The following is a 26,188-nucleotide window of genomic DNA, read 5'->3' as shown; positions in this document are numbered from 1 at the left end:
AGAAATGCAGAGAGAGGAGGGATGAAGAGGGATTGCTGCACTCTGCTGTTTCCCTGCAGTCTGTCCTGGGGTGAGTTTGTTTAAGCATTGCACCCAGCTGCCTTCCCTGATGGCTCTGGCATTGAAATTTCCGGTGCTCTCCTGCTGTCTCCTGGGAACCACTGACACAGGAGCTGCTGGCATTGCTGTCCCCATTGTGTGCTGCACAGATGACTTGGTGACAAAGGGCTGGGCTTGAACAAACTGCTGTGTCCTTGGTGTTTTCAGGGAGCTGAACCGCAATCGCATCCGCCTGATCGAAGGGCTGACGTTCCAGGGGCTGGACAGCCTGGAAGTGCTGAAACTGCAGCGTAACAACATCAGCAGACTGACTGATGGGGCCTTCTGGGGCCTGGCCAAAATGCAAGTTCTGTAAGTTGGAGAGATGGGCTCTTGTTCCTTAACAGCTTCAGCTGCTGTCACATCCTTCTCTGTATTTTAGCAGGAACGTGGGTGCCTGTGCCACTTCTTGTGTTTCTTTCTTTGTCCTGCATGCCCAGAGCTGCTGCAGCAGCTTCTGTTCAGCTGACCCACAGTTTGCAAAAGCTCACTGCTTCAGCAGTGAATAAATAAAATGAATTAATTAAATAAAATACTGGTGTTCAATGAAAACAGCACTATTTTTTAATCTGTGGCACTACTCCTTTGAAAGTGGGACAGTTTGAACATTCGGCATTTATCTCAATTGGTCTTTAAATACCTGGCTTCTGCAAATTTGTTTGACTGGAAACTGTTGTAGAGAGTATTATTCATCTCATACCTAGATATCTAGAAACCAAGCTGGTCATTCTTGGTTTTCTTTCCATACCAGAGAATAAATTAATTAGCCATTGCAGAGAAATACCTGAAGCTTACAACACACTTGGCTTCCAGGTTTGTTTGCAAGGTTCCAGGTGATGAAGGCAGCATGTTTCTGGTGCTGCTGTCACACAACTGAGACTCTGCAAATACAAATTTGAATGGGATGCTTTAAGCCCAGTTTACTTGCAGTGGAGCTTCTCTCCATTCACATCTCCTTCTGGGCAGTTCCTTTGTATCATCCTTGAATTTCTATCTTTGTTGGACAAGAAATGCCCACACATGCATGTGTCATGGGTATGTAGAAAGCTGTGTCTAAAATCCCAGTTATTTTTGGAAATTCTTTCAGCATTTGACCAGTGCTGCTTACCTGTCAATTCCTTCTGATTTTTCTCCACAGCCACCTGGAATATAACAGCCTGACAGAAGTGAACAGTGGCTCTCTCTATGGCCTTTCCTCCCTGCACCAGCTTCACCTCAGCAACAATTCCATATCCCGCATCAACCCTGATGGCTGGAGCTTCTGCCAGAAGCTGCATGAGCTGTAAGTTGGTTTTTGTTGTGTGATGTTGGCAGGAGAGAGGGGAGTAAGGAATTTTCTCAAGGCTTACAGCTCCCATTATATGAACCTGTAGAAAAGCAGGAATTGCAGGCTCCTAAGTGATGCCCGTGTTATTTATGATGTTATGACCTTCAGAGCATTAAAAGACATTTGTACCAGAAACAAAGGCTAGAACCCACTAAAAGTGCACAGTGCCAAAAGACCTGGAGAGTTTGTGAGCTGTGGCTTGCCAACGTTTTTAGCTAGCAAGTTACAAGACTTGTAACTTGCCATGTAATAACGGTACAGCCTGGAGGAAGCTTTGCTTTATCCTCTGTTTACAAAGAACAGTCATGCTTTCAACCAGCAGAGATTTGCCCCTTTAAAGGCAGTTTCTCCTTGTTTCTCCTGTTTATGCATCCTGTAGGGTTCAGTTGTTGAAGAGTAAATACATTGGCTTTGCTCTCCTGAGGTTTCCAGCTGGGAATACAGCCTGACAAATGAAGGAAAGCCTTGCTGCTGAGGGTGTCTTTTGTGTCTGTGGCACTGCTTAATGCCTTTTTGAAGAGACACACAGGGATGCTTGCAGGATTTACAGAAGTAGCTGCCATCCCCTCGGTGGGACTGTGTGGAAAGCTTTGCCTTTTTCTTTGTGAACTTGACATATGGTCAGTGGAACTGGAATTCATTCTGCTTGCTGCAGGGAAATGTTAAATATTGTTAGGGATTCTCCTATCCACCAGAAGCAGTATGGTAAAGCAACTTTCTGCTGCCAGTCACACTAGAGGTTGGTGTCTGCCCACCTGAGTCCTGAAACCTTTGGGCTGTGGATTCAGAGACAGGTAGACATGACACATGCAATTTCTTTATGTTTAGAATTAATATACTAGCCCTGTGATCTTCTGTTGAACACAAATTATTTGTTCAGATGTTGATTACTTTTGTGGGGCACATGGAAGTACTTTATTTTTGATTTTAGTTAAATACACTCGTGGTTGTTTAATTGCCCAGTTTTTCAAATTGCTGCAGAACTGCCCATGCCTGGCACAGGTCTGTGGACAGCTGCAGTTCTTTTATATGTAGATCCTCACAGGATATTTTGCTAGATTGAGGCAGTGATAATGGAGAGATCTTCAAGGCAGCAGGTCAGAACTGGAACTGTGCTCTGCCTTTGGTCTGTTAAAATCTGAAGCATCAAGAAAAGGGGAACCAAGGCACTCACAGTTGAATCCTTGGAACAGCCAAATGCAGATCACTTCACTGTGCACAGCTCTGGGAGCTTTCTGCTCTCAGGACCAAATACCTGGAGCCTGTGCTGAGCTTTATTTCAGCCTGGGTTAGATGGGATGGGGAAGGCCCCTCTGCACCTCACAGAGCTAATGTCAGAACACTTTTAGGGAGAGCTAAGCTTGTCTTCTCTGCATGACACAGTCTTGCAAACTCTCAGGGTTTAGACTGGAGGTTGCTTGTCATGCTGAGTCCTTTTTCTCAGGAATGGATTAGGATCTCATCCAACAAGCAGTTCTGGCAGTGAGCTGTGCTGTCCTAGAAGCAGTAATTGCAGAAACTCAGGTGCAGGACTCACTCATGCTGGGGCAGATGGGGTGGATTTGGGAAGTGCCCAGTGGTGTGAGGTGGTGTGAGGCACTGGGGTGTGCCTGAGCTGACAGGCAGGGCTGTGCTGCACTTTGAGATGGGAAAGGTGATTGTGTGGGTGTTGGCACATCCCTGCAGAGCACTACAGGCTCTTCCAGGTGCTGCCTTTAGGGTAGAGCTGCTGCAGGGAGCATCAGATCTGCAAACTGAAACTCCCACAGCAGGGGAGTACCTGTAGGAGAGGTCTGTGCTGAAATTCAGATGTGAGGAAAGGAAGCCATAGACACCTGGACTGACTCGTGCACTTGGTTAGTTGTGTGTGTTTCATCCCTGCTTGAGAGATCCTTGCTCACCTCCACTGTTGCTAAATCTACTGGGTTTCAGTTACCAGAAAACACTGGGAATGGATTTCAAAATCTTCTAAGGAGGGAGTTGGTCATCTGCAGCAGCAATCTCTCATTCAGTTGCTGGGACAGAACGTGACCCCAAGGTTCTGGTCTGATGTAAAAGCTGACAAGGAAAGAAAACTCTTGCCTTGTTCTGAGCATGAGAAAGGGCTGATTGTATTCACCAGTCAGGTGCTAGAGCATCAGCATCATGGAAAAAACCACAGTGGGAGCACAGGATTTCATCAGAGGTAAATGGTGGCTTGGTTGCTGGGTCTTTCCTTTCCCTATTTACCTGGAGCTTGGTCAAAGGGAGTGAAGTATGTAAGATGTACAGAACAGGCTGGCAGCAGCAACTCCAGGTGCACAACAGGGTTCTGGTTAACCCCTTTCTGTACCAATTTTGGCATGGTGCTCATAATCTCTGACTTCTCACCAGGCTGGAAGAGCTGTGTAGACAAACATTGCCATTTATTCATTCCAGATTTCTCACTGCTAGAGAGATGCCAGGACTGGGGAAGCAGCAGAGACCTGCTGGCTTCTCTCAACCAGATAATCCACACTCCTGAGCTGAGGGAGGAAACCTGATGTTTTGGCTTTTGCAAATTGGCCTGTCCTGTGGCAGGAAGCAGAGCCCTGGCATGCTGAAGAAGCCACTGCCAGGTGCAGTGAAACCTTCTGAAACCTTCCATGTGTGACACCATTGAGAGAGTCTCCACGTCCTGCTGCTGTCTGTCCATCTTGGGGTGACATCCAAACAAACAGAGAGAACATGCCTTCACCAGTTGTGGCAGGAACTCTTATGTGTGGAATCAAAAGGAACTATTTATTTTCTCAGCCAGGTTTAGGATTACTTTTGAACAATTTTTTTTTTAAAGCCAAATTCTTTAATAGCAGGTGAGGACATAATTTTGACCAGATGCCAATTCTCCACAACTAACACTATAGCTTCTTTAGGAATGAAAGTATGTTGTCCCATACCTTCAAACTCATTAATCTTTGCTGAACTTTTTCCAGAGCTTGCCCTCTGCCCACTCACACAGCTGAAAGATAGACAGCACCTTTGCCAAGTAAATGACACTCTCAGTGCTTTGGAGTATGTGTCTGGACTTAGGTTCTGGCTTTGCAGTGAATTTCACCCAAGCCCTAGACACATTTTTAAGCAGACTCATTAACAGGCAGTACTAGAAGAGGAATTTGGAGGTTTGGAACTCAGTGAAGTTTTTTTTTTGTTTTTTTTTTCTTGTCTGTGCAGTGAAGAATTTCAGTGCTTGTTCAAAGCTGTTTCACTTTTTCAAAAGTTGAGCAGCCCAAACCCTCACATCATTTGAAGTGAGTTGTACTCCCAGGTCACTAAGAATGTGGTTTTGAAAATCTGGTGCCTGCTGCTACTCTGAGAGGCCCCTCATTTGACAATCCAAGCTTTACTCTGGATAGAAGGAGGTTGCACAGTGTGTGAGGAGGCTGCCCAAGGCCTGCCCTCAGTGTCACATCTCCACAGCCTCATCTGGACCTTGCTGGGACAGAGCAGCAGCTGCCTTCCTGCCAGCTTCCAAACTGCTACAGGAGCAGTGCTTAATAAAATCTCCCAGACCAGAGAGAATATAGGCAAGGGGAAGAGATAGATGGAAAACTAGGTAAAAAAACAACCCTGCAATAGTCACTTGTAAGTGGAGAGGATTCAAGGCAAATATGCTCGTTGACAAAGGGGAGTGGGAGGAAGGAGAGGTGGCTGGTTTACAGCAGACACCTCCTTTCTGTGGTGGAAGGAAGCATTCAATTGCCTTGTGGTGAAATGCCTTTGGCTCTGGGCTGGGGTGGAGCCCAGGCACCCACACCCAGAGCCTGGGGCTGGCTGTGCACAAGTGCAGAAGGATAAGGCAGCTCCTGTGCCAAGAGCCTGTGTGAAGGCCAGGATCCATCTGTGTGACATCACTCTGCACCTCACAGGGCGTGGGGACAGGGCTGCTTCTCCCTGCAAGCCTCAGAGGGAGCTCAGCTGCAGTGAGGAGTGAGCACAGCCCTCTGAGCAGTGTCTGTACCTGTGGGGACACAGGGTGTGCTCCCAGACCCTCCCCAGCTGCGTGGGAGCAGGAGGAGCTCTCCCTGCTGTGCCTTACTCTGTGTGTGTGTGTGCTCTCAGTCACTTCTGGGGCAGCCTGCACACAAAATGTCCCCACAGCTGCCTCCTGCTCCCTTGGTGTCACCCAGGCTCCCCCAGGGGTGTCCTGGGGCAGTTCCTGCAGGCTGCAGTTATTTCCTAACCCTGGTGTTCCATACATCACCTCGTGTCAGGTGGCAGTGGGAGGCAGGCACTGGGTGGCACAGAGGAGTTTGGAAAATACCAAACTGGACTGACAAGGGCTGTTGTTGCATTTTTCCCCTCAGGATCCTCTCCTACAACAACCTGAGCAGGCTGGACGAGGGGAGCCTGGCAGACCTGGGGGGGCTGCAGGTGCTGAGGCTGAGCCACAATTCCATCAATCACATTGCAGAAGGTGCTTTCAGGGGACTCAAGAACCTCCGTGTCCTGTAAGTTGCTCTCTGCTTGTGTCAGACCACACCCATGTTCCCTCCACAGTTTGTGTCCTGCCAGATGCTTCTGCTTTGAAAATGCTTTGGGTGCCCATGTCTGGCAGTTTCAGGTTCCTGAAACCAGCTCAGCTTAACAAAAATCCCTGAGGTCTCATTCCTGCAGCTCATAGCAGTATTTCTCTTGCTATCATACTGACTTGAATTGAAATTCTTAGAAAAGATTAGTTTCTTTTGAGTCATTCTGCAGTCAGAAGCAGCAGGGAATTATTCCTTCCACTGACAGCACTGGAAATTTGAATATCCCTAAATATGCTATTGAGCACTTCTGTAATGTTACTTCTTTTTTTTTTTTAGCTGAATATTAAATATAAAATTATGGGCTAAGATGATGTTAAGAAAAAAACAATGGTAAAACAGAAAAAAACACAGAGGTTGTGTTTGGGATCTGGTTGTACCAGAAGTGTAACAACACATGAAGCTTCACCCAGCCTTCAGTCCAGTAAAAGAAATAAAAAGCTTTTGCAGGTACCATGCAAGTAACCAAAAGTCTTTCTCTTTAGTGCAGTTGGGCCCATGAAACTTTCTGTGCTCTGATTTTCATGGTAAACCCTGTGAAAAACCAAAAAGTTGCCAAAAGTAGTTCTATGTACCCTAGTACTGAATTGCAAAAATGATCCATCCAGTGTTGGCCATGGCAATTTACCCAATACTTTAATTGTAAAACCACTGACACAATATAATACCTGGAAATGTGATACTGGAAATGAACTTGCCTAGTCCAAATGCCAGCTTGTAAGGTTTTAGGAGTGCTAGAGCCCATTGACAGATCAGTGTGACCTCCTGTGGGATGCAGGTGTAGCATTGTACCATTATTGACTGCTGAGTGTTAGCCTGAACTCCATCTGGGCTTGCCTTATTCCCATCAGAAGATGGGAATCCAGTTCCATTCCTGCATCTGTGTTTCCTCTGTCTCCTTACTGGGACTGCAGGGCTGCTGGCTGCTCTCTCTGGGAGCTGCAGGCTCAGCACCTTCATCTGGCACACCACAAAGTTCTCACAGTCCCTGTGACAGCACCAGGCGTGTTCCCAGGCTGGTTGGGTTCAGCAAACTGATTTAATTCTTCCTTCAAAAGAAAAAAAACACACTTTGATACTTTCATTCCTCTTCAGAAGCCCATTGTGACCCGAGTCATTAAAAGGAAATGGGAACAGAAAAATCTCCCCTCTTTACAGTACTTTTTGCATCTTTCTCTTTTCTTTATTGGAGTTCATAGTGAAGGAAGTGACTGGAAAGTGAGTTTGGGTTTTGTTTGCTTTTTTTAAACTTAAGCCAAAGCCTTTCAGGCAGTGGGCATTCAGAAAGGGACCTCTCTAGGCAGCTGTCAGGACCGGAACTAAAGGTTTCCAAAGAAAAATGGAGGGGAAGGGAAGCTGGTCCTTCCCTTTGCTCTGCAGTGAATGTGGAGCCTCTTTTATGTCCAGTGCAGAGGGGGGAGGTGGAGAGGGAGTGTGAGCGAGCTCTAATTTAATAAAGAGAAAGGCCTATTGGGTCCTGCACCTGGTGAAAAAGAGCTGAGCATGCTTTAATGATGGGCTATTGTTGGGGAGCCTTTGGTGGGTGTGAAACTGCTGAAATGTGGAGCTATTCAAATAGAGGTCAGGCCCAGAGACCTCTGAGCACAATGATTAACAAGGCTTGGAGCATTCAAGCTCAGCCAGCCAGAAAGAATAGGAAATTGGCAACAGGGGCTGGGAGAGGAGCTGCAATACAAAGAGAGCTGGGCCAAAATACCCCACTCTTTTTTTTCTCCCTCTCTCTATTTTCACTCATTTGTTAAAAAGGTTTTTATTCCTCCTTTCTAACACTAAACCTTTGAGTTGCCACTGGATGAACAAGCAATACCATTTTCTTTCCCTTTTTCAAGAAAACACAATGTGTGGCAGTCAATTAATAAAAGTGTGTGTCAGAGCTCCTACAGGCTGTTCCCACTTGTCTGTCTCTGCCATGGGAAAGGGTTTGCTGCTCCAAAGACCAGTAGCCTGTGGTGAAACTCAAGAGGAGAAATGTCTGAGAAGGGATTTTCCCTTAAAAAACAAACAGAACAAGGGACATTGGCTTGGCAACCATAGGGAAAATGGAGCAGCTGAGCTCCAGGAGGATGGTTTGCTCCTGTCCCACCAGGATAGTGATGCTCTATCCTAGGATAATGCCAGCACATCAAAGCATTCTCCTGCACTCGTCCCTCTGGCCCCCACAGGGTTATGTGGGCTCACACCCCGTGGGGATATTGAGTTTTTGTGCCTTTGGCACAGAGCAGCCACAGATCACCCTGACATCCCCAGTGATGCTGGCTGAGGCCAGGGCTCTCCAGGGACTGGGATTCAGGTCTCAGGCTTAGGGCAGCTCAGAAACAGCAATTGTGACTTCTGGCCATCTCCCTTCACATCTTCAGTTCACCCTAAGGCAGAGAAAGGAGCAAAGACTGAGCCAGCTGAGGGAAAACCATTCCCATATTGAAACTGGGGCTTCCTTTTAAATTTGTCTTCCCTTCTTGTGAGGGTATTTGTGCTGCACAGAAGCCACACTGTGAGCCTGTGTCTGGAGTGTTGCAAAATGAGGGGGACTTGGTCTTTCTTTTTTTGGTCTTATTTTTTTTTTTTTAATCTGGAAGCATTCTGATAATCATCTTCAAAGGTGCAAAAGAGTACCTGAGGGCTCAGGGGTTATCTGGGTGGTGAAGTTTGCTTTGGTGGTGTGTTTTGCCAGGTTTTAAATCAGAGTGATGTAACAAAACCAACAAAGCCTATTTAGTTTTTCTTTATTTTTACTTAACATTGGAAATGATGAATTTCTGTCTGTATTGCTGGGTATTCATTGCTAGCAGTATTTAAAAGCAGGGAGGGAAGGATTTTTAAACAGTCTGTTTAAACAGCTTTTGTGGATCTCTGTGTTTGTTCTGTGTGCTTGTTTTTCTTCAGACCTCTTTGACTCTTGTAATTGATGGTCAATTTGAAAGCCAAAAGAAGCTAACTCAGAAAAAGGAATTCTCTTGGTGTTTTTTTTCTTTTTTTTTTTTTTACTGGTTATACAGAGTTAGGCTGGTGTAGTGATGCTGGCACTTTCCTTTGTTAAGTTTTCAAGTTCATTGCCAGAAAAAAATGCAGCTTTGTAGAAAATCCACCAAATCATCTTCCTAAGATTCACCTATAGACAAATCCATGTATGCACTGGAATACCCCAAGTGATCTTATTTTGTGGTAGTAGTATTTAATGACAGCTGTTTCTTTCTGTTTAATTTTGGCACTTAATTTTCATTTTCCTCCTTCTGTTTGGATGTGCAGAACTAGAAAAAGACAGAAAGTTACTTGGTAGTTTCAGCTAGGAACAAGCCAGAGCTCTTTCTGGAATGCACCATCCCACCATGTGCCAGTGCAGGAGAAGTGATTGGTGCTGCTTTGGCTGCAAGACTCTGCATTTTCTGATTAATGTCAGGAGAAAATGGGAAACTCTTCAGCTTCCTCCATTTGTTTGTAACAGTGACATTGGGACTCAAGCTTTGATTCTGAGCTCTCTCTTGTCCTCTCCCCAGGGAACTGGACCACAACGAGATCTCAGGCACAATAGAAGATACCAATGGAGCCTTTACAGGCCTGGAAAACCTGAGCAAGCTGTGAGTATCCCTGGGCTTGGATTCTGCAAGCCACTTTTGTTGTGTGCCTGTGTGGGGTTGGGTCTGTCCCTTTTTATGCAGCCTCCCTCACCTTGGAACAAGACAAAAATCAACAGAAAATATGAGCTGTAATAGTTTTGCAGGCTCACTGCAAAATGTGATTTTCAAGCATTGATGTTTTTAAGCAGGTATGAGGCAATTATTTCCTTTCTGAATGGTGAACAGACGGTGCTGCACACTGCAGTTCAGACACAGAGAGAAATTTAAACTGTTGTCATGTATAAAATTCAGCACAACCATTCCTCACTTCTAAAAGCAAACAAAAGACAAAAATGAACCCTTGCAATCTTCAGCGAGGCACTGATTGATGCAGCAAATAACAATAAACAGAAGAGAAAAATCACCCCACTTCCTGTTCCAACAGAGGATTGAAACAGGATTCTTTTCTGTGGGATACTCTTTCTGAGAGTGATCTTTTGGGCTCAGTTCCATGTGCAGTGACAATAAAAGGCACCATGGGGCACAGGCTCTTAAAGAGATAAAAAGAAAGCCAAGGCAAGCATGCGCCTTGCAAATGTTTATGGCTTGCCTGGCCTTGGCAGGATTCTCACATTGCTCTGTGCAAGTCCCTGTTCCATTTGAAATGGGTGATATAAATCAGCCCTGTCAGAGGAGTCTCTGATGGCTTGTGACAAATCAAGAGTCTCTAATCATTACCTCTTGGCTTTGTTGAAGTTCTCAGCACCCCCCGTGCTGCTGTCTGTGATGCTGGGATGGCACAGCCAGAGGTGCAGTAAAAGCACCTCGATGGATAGCAGATGGCTGGGATGGCTCCTGGCAGGGGGATATTGTCACACTCTCATCAGAGACTCCTCAGGGAGTGGGACGAGCCAGGGCAGGGCCTGTGGAGATGTGCAGTGCTTAGAGGAGAAAATCTGCAGTCACAGACAGACATGGCATTTGATGGTTGCTGAGGGGAGTCTCTGGGTCCGTGCAGAGGGGACCAATTGCAGCTGCAAGTAAAGTGGGGCAGAAGGCAGAGGAGGATTTGAGGACAGGGGGAGCCAGGCAGGGAAGCACAAGCAGTGTGGGGGTGAGAGAAGTCTGGAAGAATTGCTGTGCATGCAGAGTCAGGAAATCTTCCCATGACTGCCAGAAAAAAAGGCAGAGGAGCAGATGTGGTGGATAGACAAGTCCTTGGCTGCCTGACTAAAGTATTTGGTTTGTGTGAAGAAACCAGTGAGACCATGTGAGCAGTTGGAAGGGAGATGGGAGCAGAGAGTTTGTGCAGTGGGATTTGCAGGCTGTAGGGATTATGAGTCTGTAATGCTGCTTGAAAAGGGAGGGAAGGTGATGGAAAGGAGCAGAGAGAGCTGCTCTGGTGGTACATCCCTCCAACAGTGCCACTGGTGTGGGAGCAAAAATAGTGGTTCTGAGTGATCAGGGTATGTTAGAAATACTGGGTGCAGATAACAGGAGAGTGGTGAAAAATCCAGGGGAGACAGCATCAAAGGAAAGAGTTCAGCAAAAGGATTGGCTTGGAAAGCAGGAGCAGTGAGCCCTGGTGAGCTGTGGGGGTCAGGCAGAGGCCAGGAGGAGGAAGGAGGGGAGCAGGGGCAGCCTGTGGGGTTATGTGCTGGAGCTCTGGGCAGAGCAGCTCTTGCTCTCTCTCCCCTGTGAAATGCCCTGCCTGGTGTGATGTTTATCACCCTGCACAAGGAACACCTCCAAAAGATGGCTGGCTTGGGCTGCCAGTAGCCAAGGATGCACTGAGGGCTTGTGCAAGTCGGAGGGAGTTTGGTTTGTACCTCTCTTTCCTTTGTTGACTGGTGCCTGTCATCAGGCTGAGGCACATGTGCAGGGAAGGTTTGTGCAGGGGATTGCAGCACATTTCATAGCCTGGAAAAGCATGTGGATCAGGTTGGTTTGGGGCAGACAGGAGTGCTTTGATTACTTAACAGAGTGAACTGCTGTGGGACAGCTCGCTGGGATTGTTCACTGTCAGCCACCATGTAAGGCTGAAAAATGCTCAGAACATGAAATTACTTTTTATTATTATTTCTTGAGATGTTCTGAGAATACTTGTGAGTGGTCACTTTTAAAAAGATCATCTCAGAACTGTTTTAGCTTATCAGCACATAAATCCCAAAGTGGTGATTTCTACAGCTGAAGTGAGTATCAGGATTTTTTTTGTAAATAAAAGATCAGCCCTTACAGCAAACATTTCACGGTGTGATTTAGGGCCTGTGTTTAAACCATCAACTGCTTTAAATGCATTAGCATGCAAAAAAAAATAAATGGGCACTTCAGAGGAGACCTTCCAATGAATTAATAATCACCTCAGCTCTGTGGAGATTGCCTTAAAAGCTGTTCCCCTTTGATCTGGCACAGATTAGCCTCTGAAAGGATTTAGCACAGAGAGGGTTGTTCTCTGACATGAAGGTGTTAAACAGAGATGGAGAGGCCAGTCACTTTAGCCTTCTCTGAATTATATATGAAGCTCTCCAGGATGGAGAGCACAGGCCTAAATTAAAATGTTGCTTGAAGAAAGAGGGAGTTGAGAAGCACTGAAGCATAAAAAGCACCGGTGGAATCACTGTGGAACAAGGAGGTTCCTAATTATTCAAGCTGCTAAATGTAACTGGCTTTTTGATGGCTCACTCAGTGAGATCTTCCTGCAGGTGCAAAACTGGCTGGAGGAGAAAACACTGCAATGAATTGTGTGCTTGGCATGTAATTACACTGGTGCAGTCTCCAGGAGATCTGGTGCTTGGCTCTGCCCTGTGGAGGAGGCTTTGGCCAGCAGTGGGATGGCTAATTGTGGCAGTGTTCTGCTGCCTTCACATTCCAGCCTTCCACAGCCCTTTGATGGGGGCTGCTGGGTTCAAACTCTCAGATTTGTAGAGGCACTTAATTGAAATTAGTTGCAAGGAGTAATGAGTTTGCTGAGGCTTGACTTGTTATGTGTGTAGGTATTTCTCAAGTCCAGGCATCAAGCTGTTTGCACCTACACAAGTGGTGTAGTTGTGTATTCCCTTCCCCAGATGTTCTGCTTATCTCTGCACAGATAACTACACAGCTAACAGCAGAATCTCCAATTTTCAAAGTCCAAAATGCACTGAACAATAATAGAAATCTGTAGCTATCAAACCCAAGCTCAGCATAATTTTTTCAACAGCAGGTGCCCATCTAACTTCCATTAGAGTCTTAAAGGTTGGAAAGGATTTTTAGGATCATTCAAGTCCAACCATTAACCATTAGCACCATCACCATGTTCCTCATTAAAACCATGTCCTGAAGTGCCAGATCCACTTTTTTTTGAACACTTCCAAGGATGGTAACTCTTACACTTACAACCCTTTCTCTGCAGAAATTTTTCCTAAAATCTAATCTAAACCTTCCCTGGCACAGCTTAAGGCTATTTCCTTTAGTCCTTATGTTATCCTTACCTTGTCCTTACAGCACACTTATTTAGGAATATGGCATTAGTGAGTATGGATGCAGCCATTTGACCAGAGTTTACACATAGTAAATTATTTACTGCATTAATCATTCTAATGGATTTTTCAAAGCCTTCATTAATGCAACATCCCTTTTACCAAATGGTGACACACATGATTGCACACATCCTTTGGTGCTGGGGGTATTTGAAACTGGGCTTTCTGGGAGCCAATATACAACCAGATTATCCTGACATTTGAAAAGTGCTTTGTGGAAAGCCTTGACAAGTTCTTGGAAATGTATTACTTATGGAATGGCTGCACATGCTCCATCCTGTACTCCTCTCTTTCCCTGGACAGTGGGACCATCATAGCTTCTAGTCTTTTTAGGGTACAGAAGTGGGTCACACCCTATATTGAAGGACAGCTCCTGAAGGAAAACTCAAAAGCAAATGCAGCACTAGATGTGTCTTTTTTTCACCTGGACACCATGTGCTGATAACAGATGCACCTGGAGGAGAAACCTCAGAGGGAGCTGGGGAAGGAAAGCAGTTCCTAATTAATGGCACTGGTTGATGTTTCATTAAAACAGGTGAGGGTTCCATCCATTTGGCACGAGCCCTGCCTCTGGCCATTAGCACTGGTCAATATTTATGGAGAGCTGTTGCTCTGGAGATGGCAGCTGGGCTGGGATCTCCAGCTGGCTGTTTCCTGGCCATGGTCCCCATGCTGCTGCTGATTCACAGGAATGCTCTCTGGTCACAGATGCAAGCAAGGCCACTCTCAGCCCTGGACATTACCTGTTCTGCCTTTTGCCCCTTGAAATTATCCCCTGGCTATGATCTGTTGCATGATGTTGTTTTGCTGTTGCATTTACAAGGAAGGAATGAGCAGTGCCTCCAGTCAGCTGCTGTGTGAATGTGCAGCCCAGGGGCAGCCCTCAGCTCTGTGTGCTGGTAGCTGCTCAGGCCAAGCACCACTGAATAAATTACCACTCTTTTTCCTGTCTGGGAAGAAGTCAGAAATGAAAAGTGTTGTGGGGAGAGACCAATATCTAGTTAAGCTGTCACTGCACTTAATCCTGTCCACAGGCAGCCTGTGAAGAACAGAGGGGAACCTTCAGTTACTCAGCAAGCTGGTTCCCAAGCACAGGAGCAAACCTGCCTTTTTACATGATATGGCACATTCCCTTTTGCCCTGTCATCACTATTAAATTCAAATACAGATAAAAGGATTTCATTTCAGGAGCAGGAAAGCGAGTGTGCTTCAGCCCTCTTAATCTCTGTACAGTTCAGATTTCCTGGGACTTACACTGAGTGTGTATATCAGATAAAGCCACACTAATTGTGTTCCTTCTTTTTTTTTTTTTTTTTTTTTTTTTCCCCCTCTCCCCATTTTCTTTCTGTTTATCTGGTACTGGATGTTTGGAAACTGCAGGACTCTGTTTGGAAACAAGATCAAGTCGGTGGCCAAGAAAGCATTCTCAGGGTTGGAGGCTCTGGAGCACCTGTGAGTAACCCACCATGCCTCAGAGTTTGGGAAAGGGGGGTCTGCCAAAAGTAGCTGCTTGAGAAATCTGCTAGCAATTTAATAGTGTCTTTGTAAACTGAGAAGTCAGTCCATTTGTGGGGGCCACCTGCTTCCTTCTCATTATAAGCCTGCCTCAACTTTGGCCTTTTTTTGTGCCAGGAAGAAAGTTATAGAACATATGGGAAATTTGCATGCTCCTCATTTTTGAGAGTATCACCTTGACTTGCACATTACTGCTTTGCAGGCTGTTGGCAATGAAAATAGGCTGGTTCAGAAATAGCACTCTCTCCTCCTTTGCCCCAGCTTCTCCTAAAGCCAGGCTCTGGCAATGACATGTGTTGCAGATGAGTGGTTTTGATCCATCCCCACTGAACATCCCCATTCAGCACAACCCCCTTAGAGCCATTTGCAAGAAGTAAATTTTGGCTGCCTCTGTGTAATTTTTTTTCTGTGTCCCAAGGCTGATGACTCCAGCAGTGATTCATGAATAACCTCCTTTCTTGGATTAAGACAAGTTAAAGTATATGTGACTGTACTCTACATGTTTTATTGGCTGTTGATTGTATGAAATGTTATGGCCATCGAGAGCACACTGAAAGATTTGGGCTGCCTGACTGGGAGTACATTCCCAAATAAAGGTGCCTTTAGTGCTCTACTGAGATTGTCCCTACATGTCACTTAGTCAACTCCAGCCCTAAATCTGACACTGTATTTTTTCAGAGAACAAATTATTTTTAATTAGCAATAGTTGTGAGGGAAGCTCTTAACCCCTGCCTTTTGGAATACTGGGATGTTCTTTTAAACCCAACAGTATCCTCTCCAAGTAATTTTCAAATAATTCCTCAGATGCTGCTTAGTGCAAGTATTTGCTTTCTTTTATGTTTGCTGAAGGTCTAGCCTGGGGTACCACATTCCTGGCTATCTTTGGTTATGGAGGGGGCTGAGGAATTTCTGAGCTATGCATGATGGAGGTAGCTCAGACTGAGAAAGTGTAGTGAGGAGATGGAGTAGGGAATGATTCAGTTAATTTTTGTTGGCTGGCTATTGTTCAGCAATACTGTAATAATACCAAGGTGTCTTGAGGCACATTCTATGTGCTGCAAGTGCAGAAGGTTTTAACAAGGAGTTAGCAAATGACATGCTGCTGGAGTCATTTCTGAAATCAATGTGAGAGGCTGTGTCCCAGGCAGAGCATCCCTTGTGCTCACTGTGCCTGTGCTTGTGCTGCAGGAACCTCGGGGACAACGCCATCCGCTCCATCCAAGCCGACGCCTTTGGCAGGATGAGGAGCCTGCGGCAGCTGTAAGTGACTGTCCTGCTCCCCCCGCAGCAGGAGGATCCTCCTGCCCCTGTGTGTGGGCAGCAGCACCCACATTACACCCATTCACTGCCCCCTCCCCTGGATCCTCCTCTCTGGGGTGTTTTTACATTAGGAGATGCCACGGGAACATCATGCATGTAATAGTGAGTGAAATGAGATCATTGGGATAGGTTGTTCCAGCAGGTTTGTGCCTGTGCAATTATTCATTCTGTTCAGGAAGTCCAGCCCTGGTCCTGTTAGCCAGCTCTCCTGCTCACACCACCATGGATTTAATTCCCAGTGGCCCATCTGCTCCCTTGCTGTAGCTGTGTTCAGGGTTCACACACAGGACTGATACTGCAGTGATAAGCACCATTTGAACTGCATCCACTTGTCATTCAGCCTTCTGGTGTAAAAATACGGATGTGTTATCAGAGCTGGTGCTTGTGCTCCAGGCTGGGGCTCTGCACTGTTATCAGACACTGTTTCCAGTCCTGCCTGGTTTCCTTTTCTCTTCTTCTCTATAAATATTTAATCCACTGTCAGTGTATTGCTATGCCCTGGAGTAGTGCAGTGTCTGTGGAACAGAAAATCATTTATTTGGTGTTTGGGCAGGTACAGATTCTTGCTCCTGACATTGGAAATGGGAATCAGATGGTCACTGTTGGCCAGTGACACTTGATACCAGTGACTGGGAGTGAAGAAGATAAACACTGCTTCTGTTGAATGATGAAAAACTTTATCTTCTGCGCTGGCACTTGAAACAAAATTGAGATGAAAGATTGATCTTACTAGGAAGAGATAGTGAGATCTCAGATATTGTGAAGGAATGTTTATAAAATGGAGAAGTTCAAATAGAGGACATTTACATGCACAATACATTGTGCTGAAGGATCTCGTGACCTGTCCCAAGTAGCCAGGAGGGTTTTATGCCATCATATGTGTTAGAGGCTACACATCTTTCTAGAACAGCAAAGTGGACAGCTTTGAAAAATCAAATCCCTGTATTCCCTCCCTCTCCAGTCAATTTCTTTCTTTTTCCCTTTCCTGCTCATTTCCTGAGGTGTTTGGTAGAAAAGGAGCTGGAGATTCACATCTTCCAGTGCAGTGCTGGAGTTGGGATTCTGCTGTGCTCTTGATACCCTGCTCTTGCATAGCTTGCAGTATTGCAGGACAGGAGCTCTCTCTGGGGCATTTTCCCAGTCTTTGAGGCATTCTCACATTCAATTCCAAGGATCAGACTGAGTTTTGCAAACCAGACCAAGGTATGAATGCCCTGTTTGTGTAAATTTACAGTTCTTCACTGGCCTTAGAGCTATGCTGAGCCATAATTTGGCCCAGAATATTAAAAAGCACCCACATGAATCCCAAAGCTCCCTTTTTCTTCCTGCTCTTGAGTTCTCTGGAGGGAACTCAAGGCCTTACAGTGGGAGCTGGGTGTCCTCTCTCTCTCTGGTCAGCTGTTAAGTGCTGGATTTGGTCCCCACCAAACCACAGGGGCAGAGCAGGAACTCATTGACATTGCTTGTCTGTTCCTGGGGATCACTCTGGGAACTGCTAAATAATTACAAGGTGCTGCAGAGTGCCACTGCAGTACAGGAGGGGGTTTCTCTACGTGGAGATGAAATTCTGTTTAAATATGTCATGTCTGTAACATCATCAGTGCCTCGAGGACATCCCTGCAGTCCTTTTTCCTCCTTCCACCCATGCTGGGGAGGGGGCAGGAGGAATGTGTTTAACATGAAAGGGCTGTGAGCATCCCAGCCTTCCCTCTGTGCAGGGCTCACAGCACAAAACTCATGTTGGTTTTGTTTCCCTGCAGCCACATCAACAGTGACAGCTTCCTCTGTGACTGCCAGCTGAAGTGGCTGCCCCAGTGGTTAGTGGAGAAGGAGCTGCAGTCCTTTGTGGTGGCCACCTGTGCCCATCCTGAGTCACTGAAAAGCAAGAGCATTTTTGCCATCCAGCCAGAGAGTTTTGTGTGTGGTAAGTCTTGCCTGCATGTTTTGAGGTTGTATGAAGGGTAGGAGTCACTTGGGAAACATTTTCTTTGAGTACCAGCATGTTATTATGAGAGGGTTTCTGTTTTGTTTTGTTATTCAGTGGGATCAAAGGAAGCCCAAGCCTGCATTTAAAAAATTTGTCATTGGCTGCAATTTATTTCCCACTAAAACCACACAGTGCATTGCTTGCATCCAGAGTATTCCTTACAGGGCTCCCTGAGTATTAAATCAAAAGGGACTAAAGCCTGTTCCACTTCCAGATGGGGCTGCCCAGACACTTCCCCAGTCTTCTCAGTTTGACACTATCAAGACTGCAGCTGTAATTTTTTTTTTATTCTGCAGTGTTCTGAGCTATTCTGTAGATTTGTGTTCTTCACCCACCTTTTCTCCCTCTTGGAGACAACAAAGAGTTAAAACCCAGAGTTGAATCCCTCCATCACAGCTGCTGCTTTGGGGCCAGGGGGCCACTGAGGCCCACCCAAATACTGCAGTTGCCTCTGCACCTGAGCTATGGTTTCAAAGCAGCTTTACTTAATACCCAGCATACATAAACATCTACTACCTTTCTCATAAAGAAAGAGAAATTTAAATCATCAGAAGAGGCCAAATCAATGCTGCTTAGGCATCCAGGTTTTGGGGAAAAGAAAGGCCAGGTTTGGGAGCCAAACCCTGTGCAGTGGAGCCAGCGTGTGAGGATCCTGGGTGGAGCTGCTTGAAGGAAAAATGAGCTTTTGCAAACACTGTTTAACTGAGCTGAATGCATGAGTTGCACTGCACACGGGGCAGAAGTTTTGTTCCAGTGTCCCTCCTGATCCCCCAGTGACATGCTCTGCCTAGGTGGCCTCTGTCTGAGCAGGCTGGGAGGGAGGCTTGCTGTGCTCATCTGGAAGAGGAGATCCTCAGGGCTCCATCCCCACAGCAACATCACAAAGCAAAAGCAGCTTTGCTTCCCCGTGCCTGCCAAGTCCTCCAGGGCATTAGTAGTCCTGCTTCCAGAGGCCTGGCTGTTTAATTAAACCTTAGTCAAATATTAAATTACACCATTTGTAGAAACCTAATAAATGAATCTGCTTGGAACTTTGCTAAAACCAACAGTCTTCAGGGCAGAGAGAGAGTGTGCAAAGCTTTCCAGCCCGGTCGAGTGACAGGCAAAGGCAGCTGCTTCTGCTTTGGGCTGCTTAAGAGTCATAGAGTCCTTTAGGTTGGAAAAGACCTCTAAGATCTTTGAATCCAGCCATCAGCTTGCTACAGCCAAACATACCACTAAACCACAGCAGTGAGGGCCACACTGACACATCTTTTAAATACCTCCAGGGATGGTGAGTCCACCAAGTCCCTGGTCCCTGGGCAGCCCATTCTGGTGCTTGACAGCCCTTTGGAGGAAGAAATGTTTTCTGTTAGCTAATCTAAACCTCTCCTGGCACAACTTGAACCTATTGTCTGAGAGAGGAGACCAATCCCCACTTCACTAAAACCTCCTGTGAGTGATTTTCCTTGGAGGTGACTCTTGCAGCCCTTTAAGTGCCCTCTCCCCTCCTACTTCATGCCAGTGCAGGTCTGGAGGTGAGGTTTTAATTTGTCGTGGTCTTCATGCATGGATTGTACAAGGAAGGACAACCTGAATGTAGTCTGACTATCTTCTTCAGACCATAGTATCCATACAACAGAAAGATACCATAGCATCTTTCTCAGATTCAGTTGGTGAAGGAGCTGGGTGTCTTGTAGGTGTCTGAGATCCCTGGTGACCATCTCAGCCCACTGAAGGGACCAGAGGAACAACAATCACACGTAAACCAACAACTCAGAGGAGTTGTGCATGGCACACCCACTCCACAGAGCACTGCTTATTTCTCATTTCACCTCTTGCCTTGCTCCAGTCTCCCCTCAGTCCAGCACTGACTATTGCTGCTGTTTCCTCCCAGACGATTTCCCCAAGCCTCAGATCATCATCCAGCCCGAGACGACGGTGGCCGTGCTTGGCAAGGACATCCGCTTCACCTGCCTGGCCGCCAGCAGCAGCAGCTCCCCCATGGTGTTCGCCTGGAAGAAGGACAACGAGATGCTGCACAACGCCGAGATCGAGAACTTCGCGCACGTGCGCGCCAAGGACGGGGAGGTGATGGAGTGCACCACCATCCTGCACCTGCGGCACGTCACCTTCGCGCACGAGGGCCGCTACCAGTGCGTCATCACCAACCACTTCGGCTCCACCTACTCCAACAAGGCCCGCCTCACCGTCAATGGTGAGTGCCAGCTGCTCGCTCTCCTCAGCCTGACTCACTGCAGTCCTGTGGGAGCCCCTCGCTGCTCCCCAGGGTTTGTTCCTGATGGATGTGCCCTGTCAGGAGCACACGCCATTTTGTGTTGGCTGCTGCTGTAATTGCCCTGCTTTCTGACCTTTCTTCTGGTTAGCTCCGGGTCAGAGATGGAGGGAATTTGGCATGGACAAAACAAAAGACCAAGGAGGCTTTTCTTCCCAGGATATCATGAGGTTTATTCCTGAATAGGGTCCAGGGAAAAAGAGGGCAAACCAAGGAGTGGAGGGGAATTCAAACCTCACGTGAGGGGCGGGGAAACTGAGCTGCAGCCAATGGGATTGCACCAGAGGGGCGGGGCTAAGGGAGGGCTGAACCAACTTCACAGAACTGCAGGGGAGTACAGAACAATTTTTCACTTATTGTAAACATTGGTCTAAACTAAGAAATACACAGAAAAACAACTAAGCGTGTGAAAAAACAGCAAAATATGGAGAAAAACAACTAGGCAGTAAAATATGGATAAAAACAGCTAAATATAGTTTAGCTGGTGCATATGCTATAGACTACAGCGTGGACTTGTTGACATGTCGCTGTGGCCCAGGCTTGTTCTTATTACTGCAAATTGTCACCGTCATTCCCCTCCGTGGGAAGGGAAGCAGAAGATGGCGCTCCCCACGGAATCATGTAAGAGACTGCACAGTGCGATGGTGGTGAGGATGGTCGTGACAGACAGAGATCTCTCTAAGCCAGGTCTTGTGGTTTATTGCATAGGGTGTGGGTAAAAAGGGCCCTGCCAGGAGCTGCCAGCCACAGCTCGGAGCAGGGCAGAAAGAGAGTGGGGGGTAGTAAGAGTTGTAAGAGGTAAGAAAGTGGTAAGAGAGGGAAGTAAGAGAGCGATTTTCCTGTTTACAATATAATCTTCTATGTTGAATATTCTAATTTCTGCTAACCAATCTAATACAAAATACAAATCCTATAGCATTTACAGACAGCCTGTTCGAATCATTACACTACCGTAATGTGTTACACTTTAAACCCTAAAAACAACTCTTTGGACCCCTTCTGCCAGGCTAGCAGTGTCTTCTCTGACCTTTGGACCTCCTCTCCAGCAGAATGCATTGTTGTATTGAGGGGGGATTACTTTCAGCTGGCCATCCTATTGTCTTCCAGTTATTTAGTAACTAAGGTTTGGTATCTCTAAGGTGGCTTTCATAGCAATCTCACTTACGGTTTCCATATTCTCAAGTCCTTTTGCTAGGCAAGGTTTTCCCGATTCATCCCTCCCAACAGAACCACTCACTCCCTCTCCACGTTTCCCCTTTCCCAGTGCTGCCGTCCTTTATCAAGACGCCCCACGACATCACGAGCCGGACGGGGACGACGGCGCGGCTGGAGTGCGCGGCCGAGGGGCACCCGGCGCCGCAGATCGCCTGGCAGAAGGACGGCGGCACCGACTTCCCCGCGGCGCGCGAGCGCCGCATGCACGTCATGCCCGATGACGACGTCTTCTTCATCACCGACGTCAAGGTGGAGGACATGGGCGTCTACAGCTGCACGGCCCAGAACTCGGCCGGCTCCGTGCTGGCCAACGCCACCCTCACCGTGCTGGGTAGGAGCCCCGGCGTTCAGATTCCGTGTTTCACGTGTTCTTTAGTGTGTAACTCTAAACTCTGTGTAGAGTGCGAGCTGCTGCTTCCCTGTTTTGGTCAGACATAATTCCAGGACATCTCACTGTCTCACGCCCTGAGAGATGGAAACAAAAGAGAGTTGGGGGCAGCAAATGGCCAAACTTATAAAACTATGAAAATCCAAGACCCATCATCCATTTCTGAGTGGAGTCCCTGCCTAAATGTACCTGAAGGCCCTTCAGCAAATATAACAGCTTTTTATTCCCTTAATTTTGTCTGGCCTCTGTTTTTAGGTAGTGCCAACAAGGCATCACCTGTGCCCTAGGAGGCCAAGTGCAAGTGGGAAGTGGGAGGGATGGCTGTTCAATCTCTTTATCAGTTGCAGATAAAAGAGAGACAGAGTCAAATGATCTGCTTAGTCTTGTTTCATTTTTTTACTCTGGAGTTCTCTAATGAAAAATACCTGTTAAGCAAGAGCAGGAGCTGTAAGTCACATCTCCTCTTGTGCTCAGGAAGATCTTCCCACCAGCCTATTTGCTATCTGGGAAAATGACTTCAAAAAGAAATTGTACTTAATCTCTTTTGCCGTATGAAATAATTCACTTGCCAGCTGTTGGCCCGTGATCTTGCAAGTTTCTTGTTGGGAAAACTTAACACAAATTTGCCGTGGTTGGTAAATCTGTTGCCACATTCCTGAGCACGGACCTGCTTCACGCAGGAACATTCAGTTCTGTTTAAATCCCTCCCTCACCATGAATTTCTGCCTTTGTTCCCCCGCAGAGACCCCGTCCTTGCTCCATCCCCTGGAGGACCACGTGGTGTCGGTGGGCGAGACGGTGGCGCTGCAGTGCAAGGCCACGGGCAGCCCCCCGCCCCGCATCACCTGGCTGAAGGGCGACCAGCCCCTGGTGCCCACGGACAGGCACCACTTCGCCTCGGGCAAGCAGCTGCTGGTGGTGCGCGGGGCGGTGCCGGAGGACGCGGGGCGCTACACCTGCGAGATGTCCAACACGCTGGGCACGGAGCGCGCGCACAGCCAGCTCAGCGTGCTGCCCGCCCTGGGCTGCCGCAGGGACCGCACCACGCTGGGCATCATCACCATCGCCGTGGTCTGCAGCATCGTGCTCACCTCCCTCGTCTGGGTCTGCATCATCTACCAGACCAGGAAGAAGAGCGAGGAGTACAGCGTCACCAACACAGGTACTGCGCTGTGCCGGGGTCCCCCTGAGCTTTGAGCTGCAGGCATCCCACCGAGCCTGGGGCTCTCTCGGCTCACAGGGCTGGAACAGCCTCCACTTGCTGCTGAAGTGTGTTCAGAGCTGCTTTCTTCCCTTGGCTGGTTCTTCAGGAAGGTCTTTTCCACTTGGCAGTTGCTTTGGTTTTCCATGACCATACATGATAACTTTTGAGACAGTCTGGAATATGTCCGTGATGCTTGGAGCCTGTCTTACTTTTTGGAAATCTGTGTTTTCAAAGTCAAAACTTCAAAAGGTAGACTTTGAAGCTGGAATCCCTTTTCCACATTGGCTATAAGAGCTAACCCTGCTGCTGGGGGGTGGTATGTTACTTTTTAGAGCAAATTAGCATTTATTGCTTTCTCGTGATGCTCAGAGGGGATAATTCGGTGCTGAAATAAGTGTTGCAGTGAGAATAGTGTCCTGCCCTCCTTACACAGCCTCTGAACAAAACAGAAATATGGAAGAACCACCCTAAGTCTTTCCCAGCTTGGAATTCCTAGCCTTCCTGCATTATGCTTAGCTTTAGATAGAGTACAAAAGGATTTTTAAAGATATGGGTAGGTAGGAAGTCTTGGATAGCCTATTAGCAGTGTGATGTATTAGTGGGATTCTTTTATAACTCCTTTTTTCAATCCTGAAAATCCAGGGCTTCATACCCTGATATAATTGAGTTTCACTTGGTTTTGTGTGGCAAGGGAAACTGAAATTGCCTGATAGAAAATGGAGACAGCTAAGAACAGTCAAGAGGCTTAAGACTTATTTTCTGCTTAGGAGAATCAAAGAATCATATGCTATTCTGCAGAATACTTTTACTCCTGACTTCAGGAGGCAGAAGACTTGAGTCAAAGGAAGGACTGAATTTCAGGGGAAAGAAAAGGATTTACTTACTCTGAATAAATAGTTCTGTTGCACCTACTGTGTACTGACTATGCCACATGCAAACACTCAAAGTGCCTTTATCAGCACTTTCTCCCACAGTTTTAAGCTTTGAAAAATCAGGAATGGGGCTTCTGAGGGGAAAGGAATATTTAGACAGTTCAGAAAATAACCGGTTCTAGATCTGCTCCCAAATCCTCCTTGAAAATGAGAATTTACTTTAAAAATCCTGCTGGGAACTGACTTTTCCCTGCTGCCATTGCTGTAGATGAGACTATTGTGCCTCCTGATGTGCCAAGCTACCTGTCCTCCCAAGGGACTCTGTCGGAGCGCCAGGAAGTGGCCATTGGAGTGGAGACCCCGCAGCCCAATGGGCACATGGACAGCAACGGTGAGAAATGGCTTCATTGGCCCCTAGGGCTGCATCTCTGCTTGCTATGGGAGGTAGAAGGCTCAGCCCAGAGGAGTTCTGTGTTTGTGTTTGCTCTGAGTTATCTGAGAGATCTTCATAAAGTAACTGCTGCATTTATGCAGAGCAGGGATCTGTGTTTGACTTCACAGAGCTCTCCTCTCCCAGCAGTAAGTGTTCCTACAAGCTGGCTGCCTCAGAAACTGCTCACTCAGGCCCTAAGGACTGGTTTTTTGCTAATTTTGGATTCTTTTTTTTGGCAGCAGAGTTACCTGTAGTCAAACTAGAAAATGCATTAGCATTGCCTGTCCCTGCCTTCAGGCTTTGAAATTAAATGTTGGGGTTTTACACTATTTAAACACAGCACATTAGGAAGGAGAAGTTAAGAGTTCTGAACTAAGATCCTCCTGAGATTGTGCAGCATTTATTCTGTTAAATGTTTGCTGAAAATTATCTGTTATCTCCATTGCTATTTTTCCTCTCTTTTCTAGTATAAGTATAACCAACAAGCCATCTAATTGTGAGCAGATGGCTGTGATCCTTACCCAGATGGTTTGTTTGTTACAGGGATGTGTCAGGCTGATGCTGGAAGGTGTCCAGATGTTGAAGCTCCTGCTGTAGGTTGCAGACAGCCCAAGCTGTGTATCAGCTATAATAAAGACACTTGGAAAACTGAGGACATGGCTGATGGAATGCTTGTTCCAGACAAGACAGGTACAAACCCCATTAATCTGGGAAGGCATTTTGTGTTTGTACAGATCACTAAACCCTCCAAGTCAGACAGCATTCACACAAAAAATTGTTACCTTCAGAGAAAAAAAAAGCTCAGAATGATTCTCAGGTGCAAGCACAGAAAATTTACTTTCTTCTGCTTGCTTTGATCCTCTCTCAAGCTTGGATGGTTGGAATTTCAGGAACAGTCAGAAGCAGAGTAAATCTCCCAATTGCCATTCTGTGCAGCTGGCTAATGGGAATTTTGATGTGAGAGCACTTTCAGGACTGAAAGTGTTAAAATTTTTCATATTCTTTTAAAAAGGCTGTTGACTTCAAAGCTCTGCTTTTTAATTTATTTTCAAAATTTAAAGGTTGTTTTGGGCACTACACCTGCCTCTGCTCTTTGCCAATTTCTAGGGTGTTACACTCATACTTTTCTATTTTCAGGATGTGCTCTCTGTTCTCACACTGTATTGTAAAAGCCACAAAAAAACCAGCCAATGAAACAAATTTTCTCTCTAGGAGAAACTAATGTAAAGTTTATTTAATAATGGAAGGTTGGTGAGCACACTAAGAAAATTAATTTTCAACATTTAGAAACTCCTTGCTGCTTTGAATTCTGCTCATCTGTTGTTCCCACTACCAGTAATAACGTATCTTGAGATAACTCAGAGGAGTGTGAGCTGATGGTGATCCTTGTAAAGCAGCAGCAGCACAAAAATAAGAAAGGTAACTTGGCATTTTAAAGCAGCTGCAGGAAAGTTCCACTTTGCACTTCTACCCTGATTAGAAAGTATGGAAAAGGAAATAAATGCATAGTTTATTAAAAAAAAAAGTACTTTGGAGTGAAAAAGAATCCCTGACTAACTAAAGCTGTTAATTGGAATACCTTTAGTGATGGTGGCTACAGAGTTCTGAAAACTGAGTGTGTAATTGCCCTGTGTAAGACCACATTATTTAGTGAGAGATTCCCCCTCTGAACTGCACAGAACTGCCCTTTCCTTCCACGACTTGTGTGCTCCAGTGCTGACCACTCCAGCTGCCCATTTTCCCTTGCTGACCTTCCCTTTCTCCCCCAGTGTTGACCACTCCCAGCTCCCCATTTTCCCTGCTGACTCTCCCTTCCTCCCCCCAGTGCTGACCACTCCAGCTCCCCATTTTCCCTGCTGACTCTCCCTTTCTCCCCCCAGTGCTGACCACTCCCAACTCCCCATTTTCCCTGCTGA

The 26,188-nt window shown here is 46.5% G+C and overlaps 1 protein-coding gene across 1 annotated transcript in view; it reads left to right on the top strand.

Moving 5' to 3' along the window:
* The window catches only part of LRIG1 (leucine rich repeats and immunoglobulin like domains 1), an 89,294-nt gene that overhangs the window by 58,579 nt on the left and 4,527 nt on the right, over window positions 1-26,188 (top strand). The window contains 12 exon segments of the mRNA XM_079317437.1: window positions 268-411; window positions 1,238-1,381; window positions 5,749-5,892; window positions 9,486-9,566; window positions 14,444-14,515; window positions 15,767-15,838; window positions 17,659-17,822; window positions 19,762-20,082; window positions 21,425-21,706; window positions 22,506-22,925; window positions 24,108-24,230; window positions 24,816-24,962. Coding sequence (XP_079173563.1) covers window positions 268-411; window positions 1,238-1,381; window positions 5,749-5,892; window positions 9,486-9,566; window positions 14,444-14,515; window positions 15,767-15,838; window positions 17,659-17,822; window positions 19,762-20,082; window positions 21,425-21,706; window positions 22,506-22,925; window positions 24,108-24,230; window positions 24,816-24,962 — 2,114 coding nt within the window.

Source organism: Erithacus rubecula, assembly GCF_903797595.1.
Source record: "Erithacus rubecula genome assembly, chromosome: 13".
Classification (NCBI taxonomy): domain Eukaryota; kingdom Metazoa; phylum Chordata; class Aves; order Passeriformes; family Muscicapidae; genus Erithacus; species Erithacus rubecula.
This window is presented reverse-complemented; position numbering and strand designations above follow the sequence as displayed.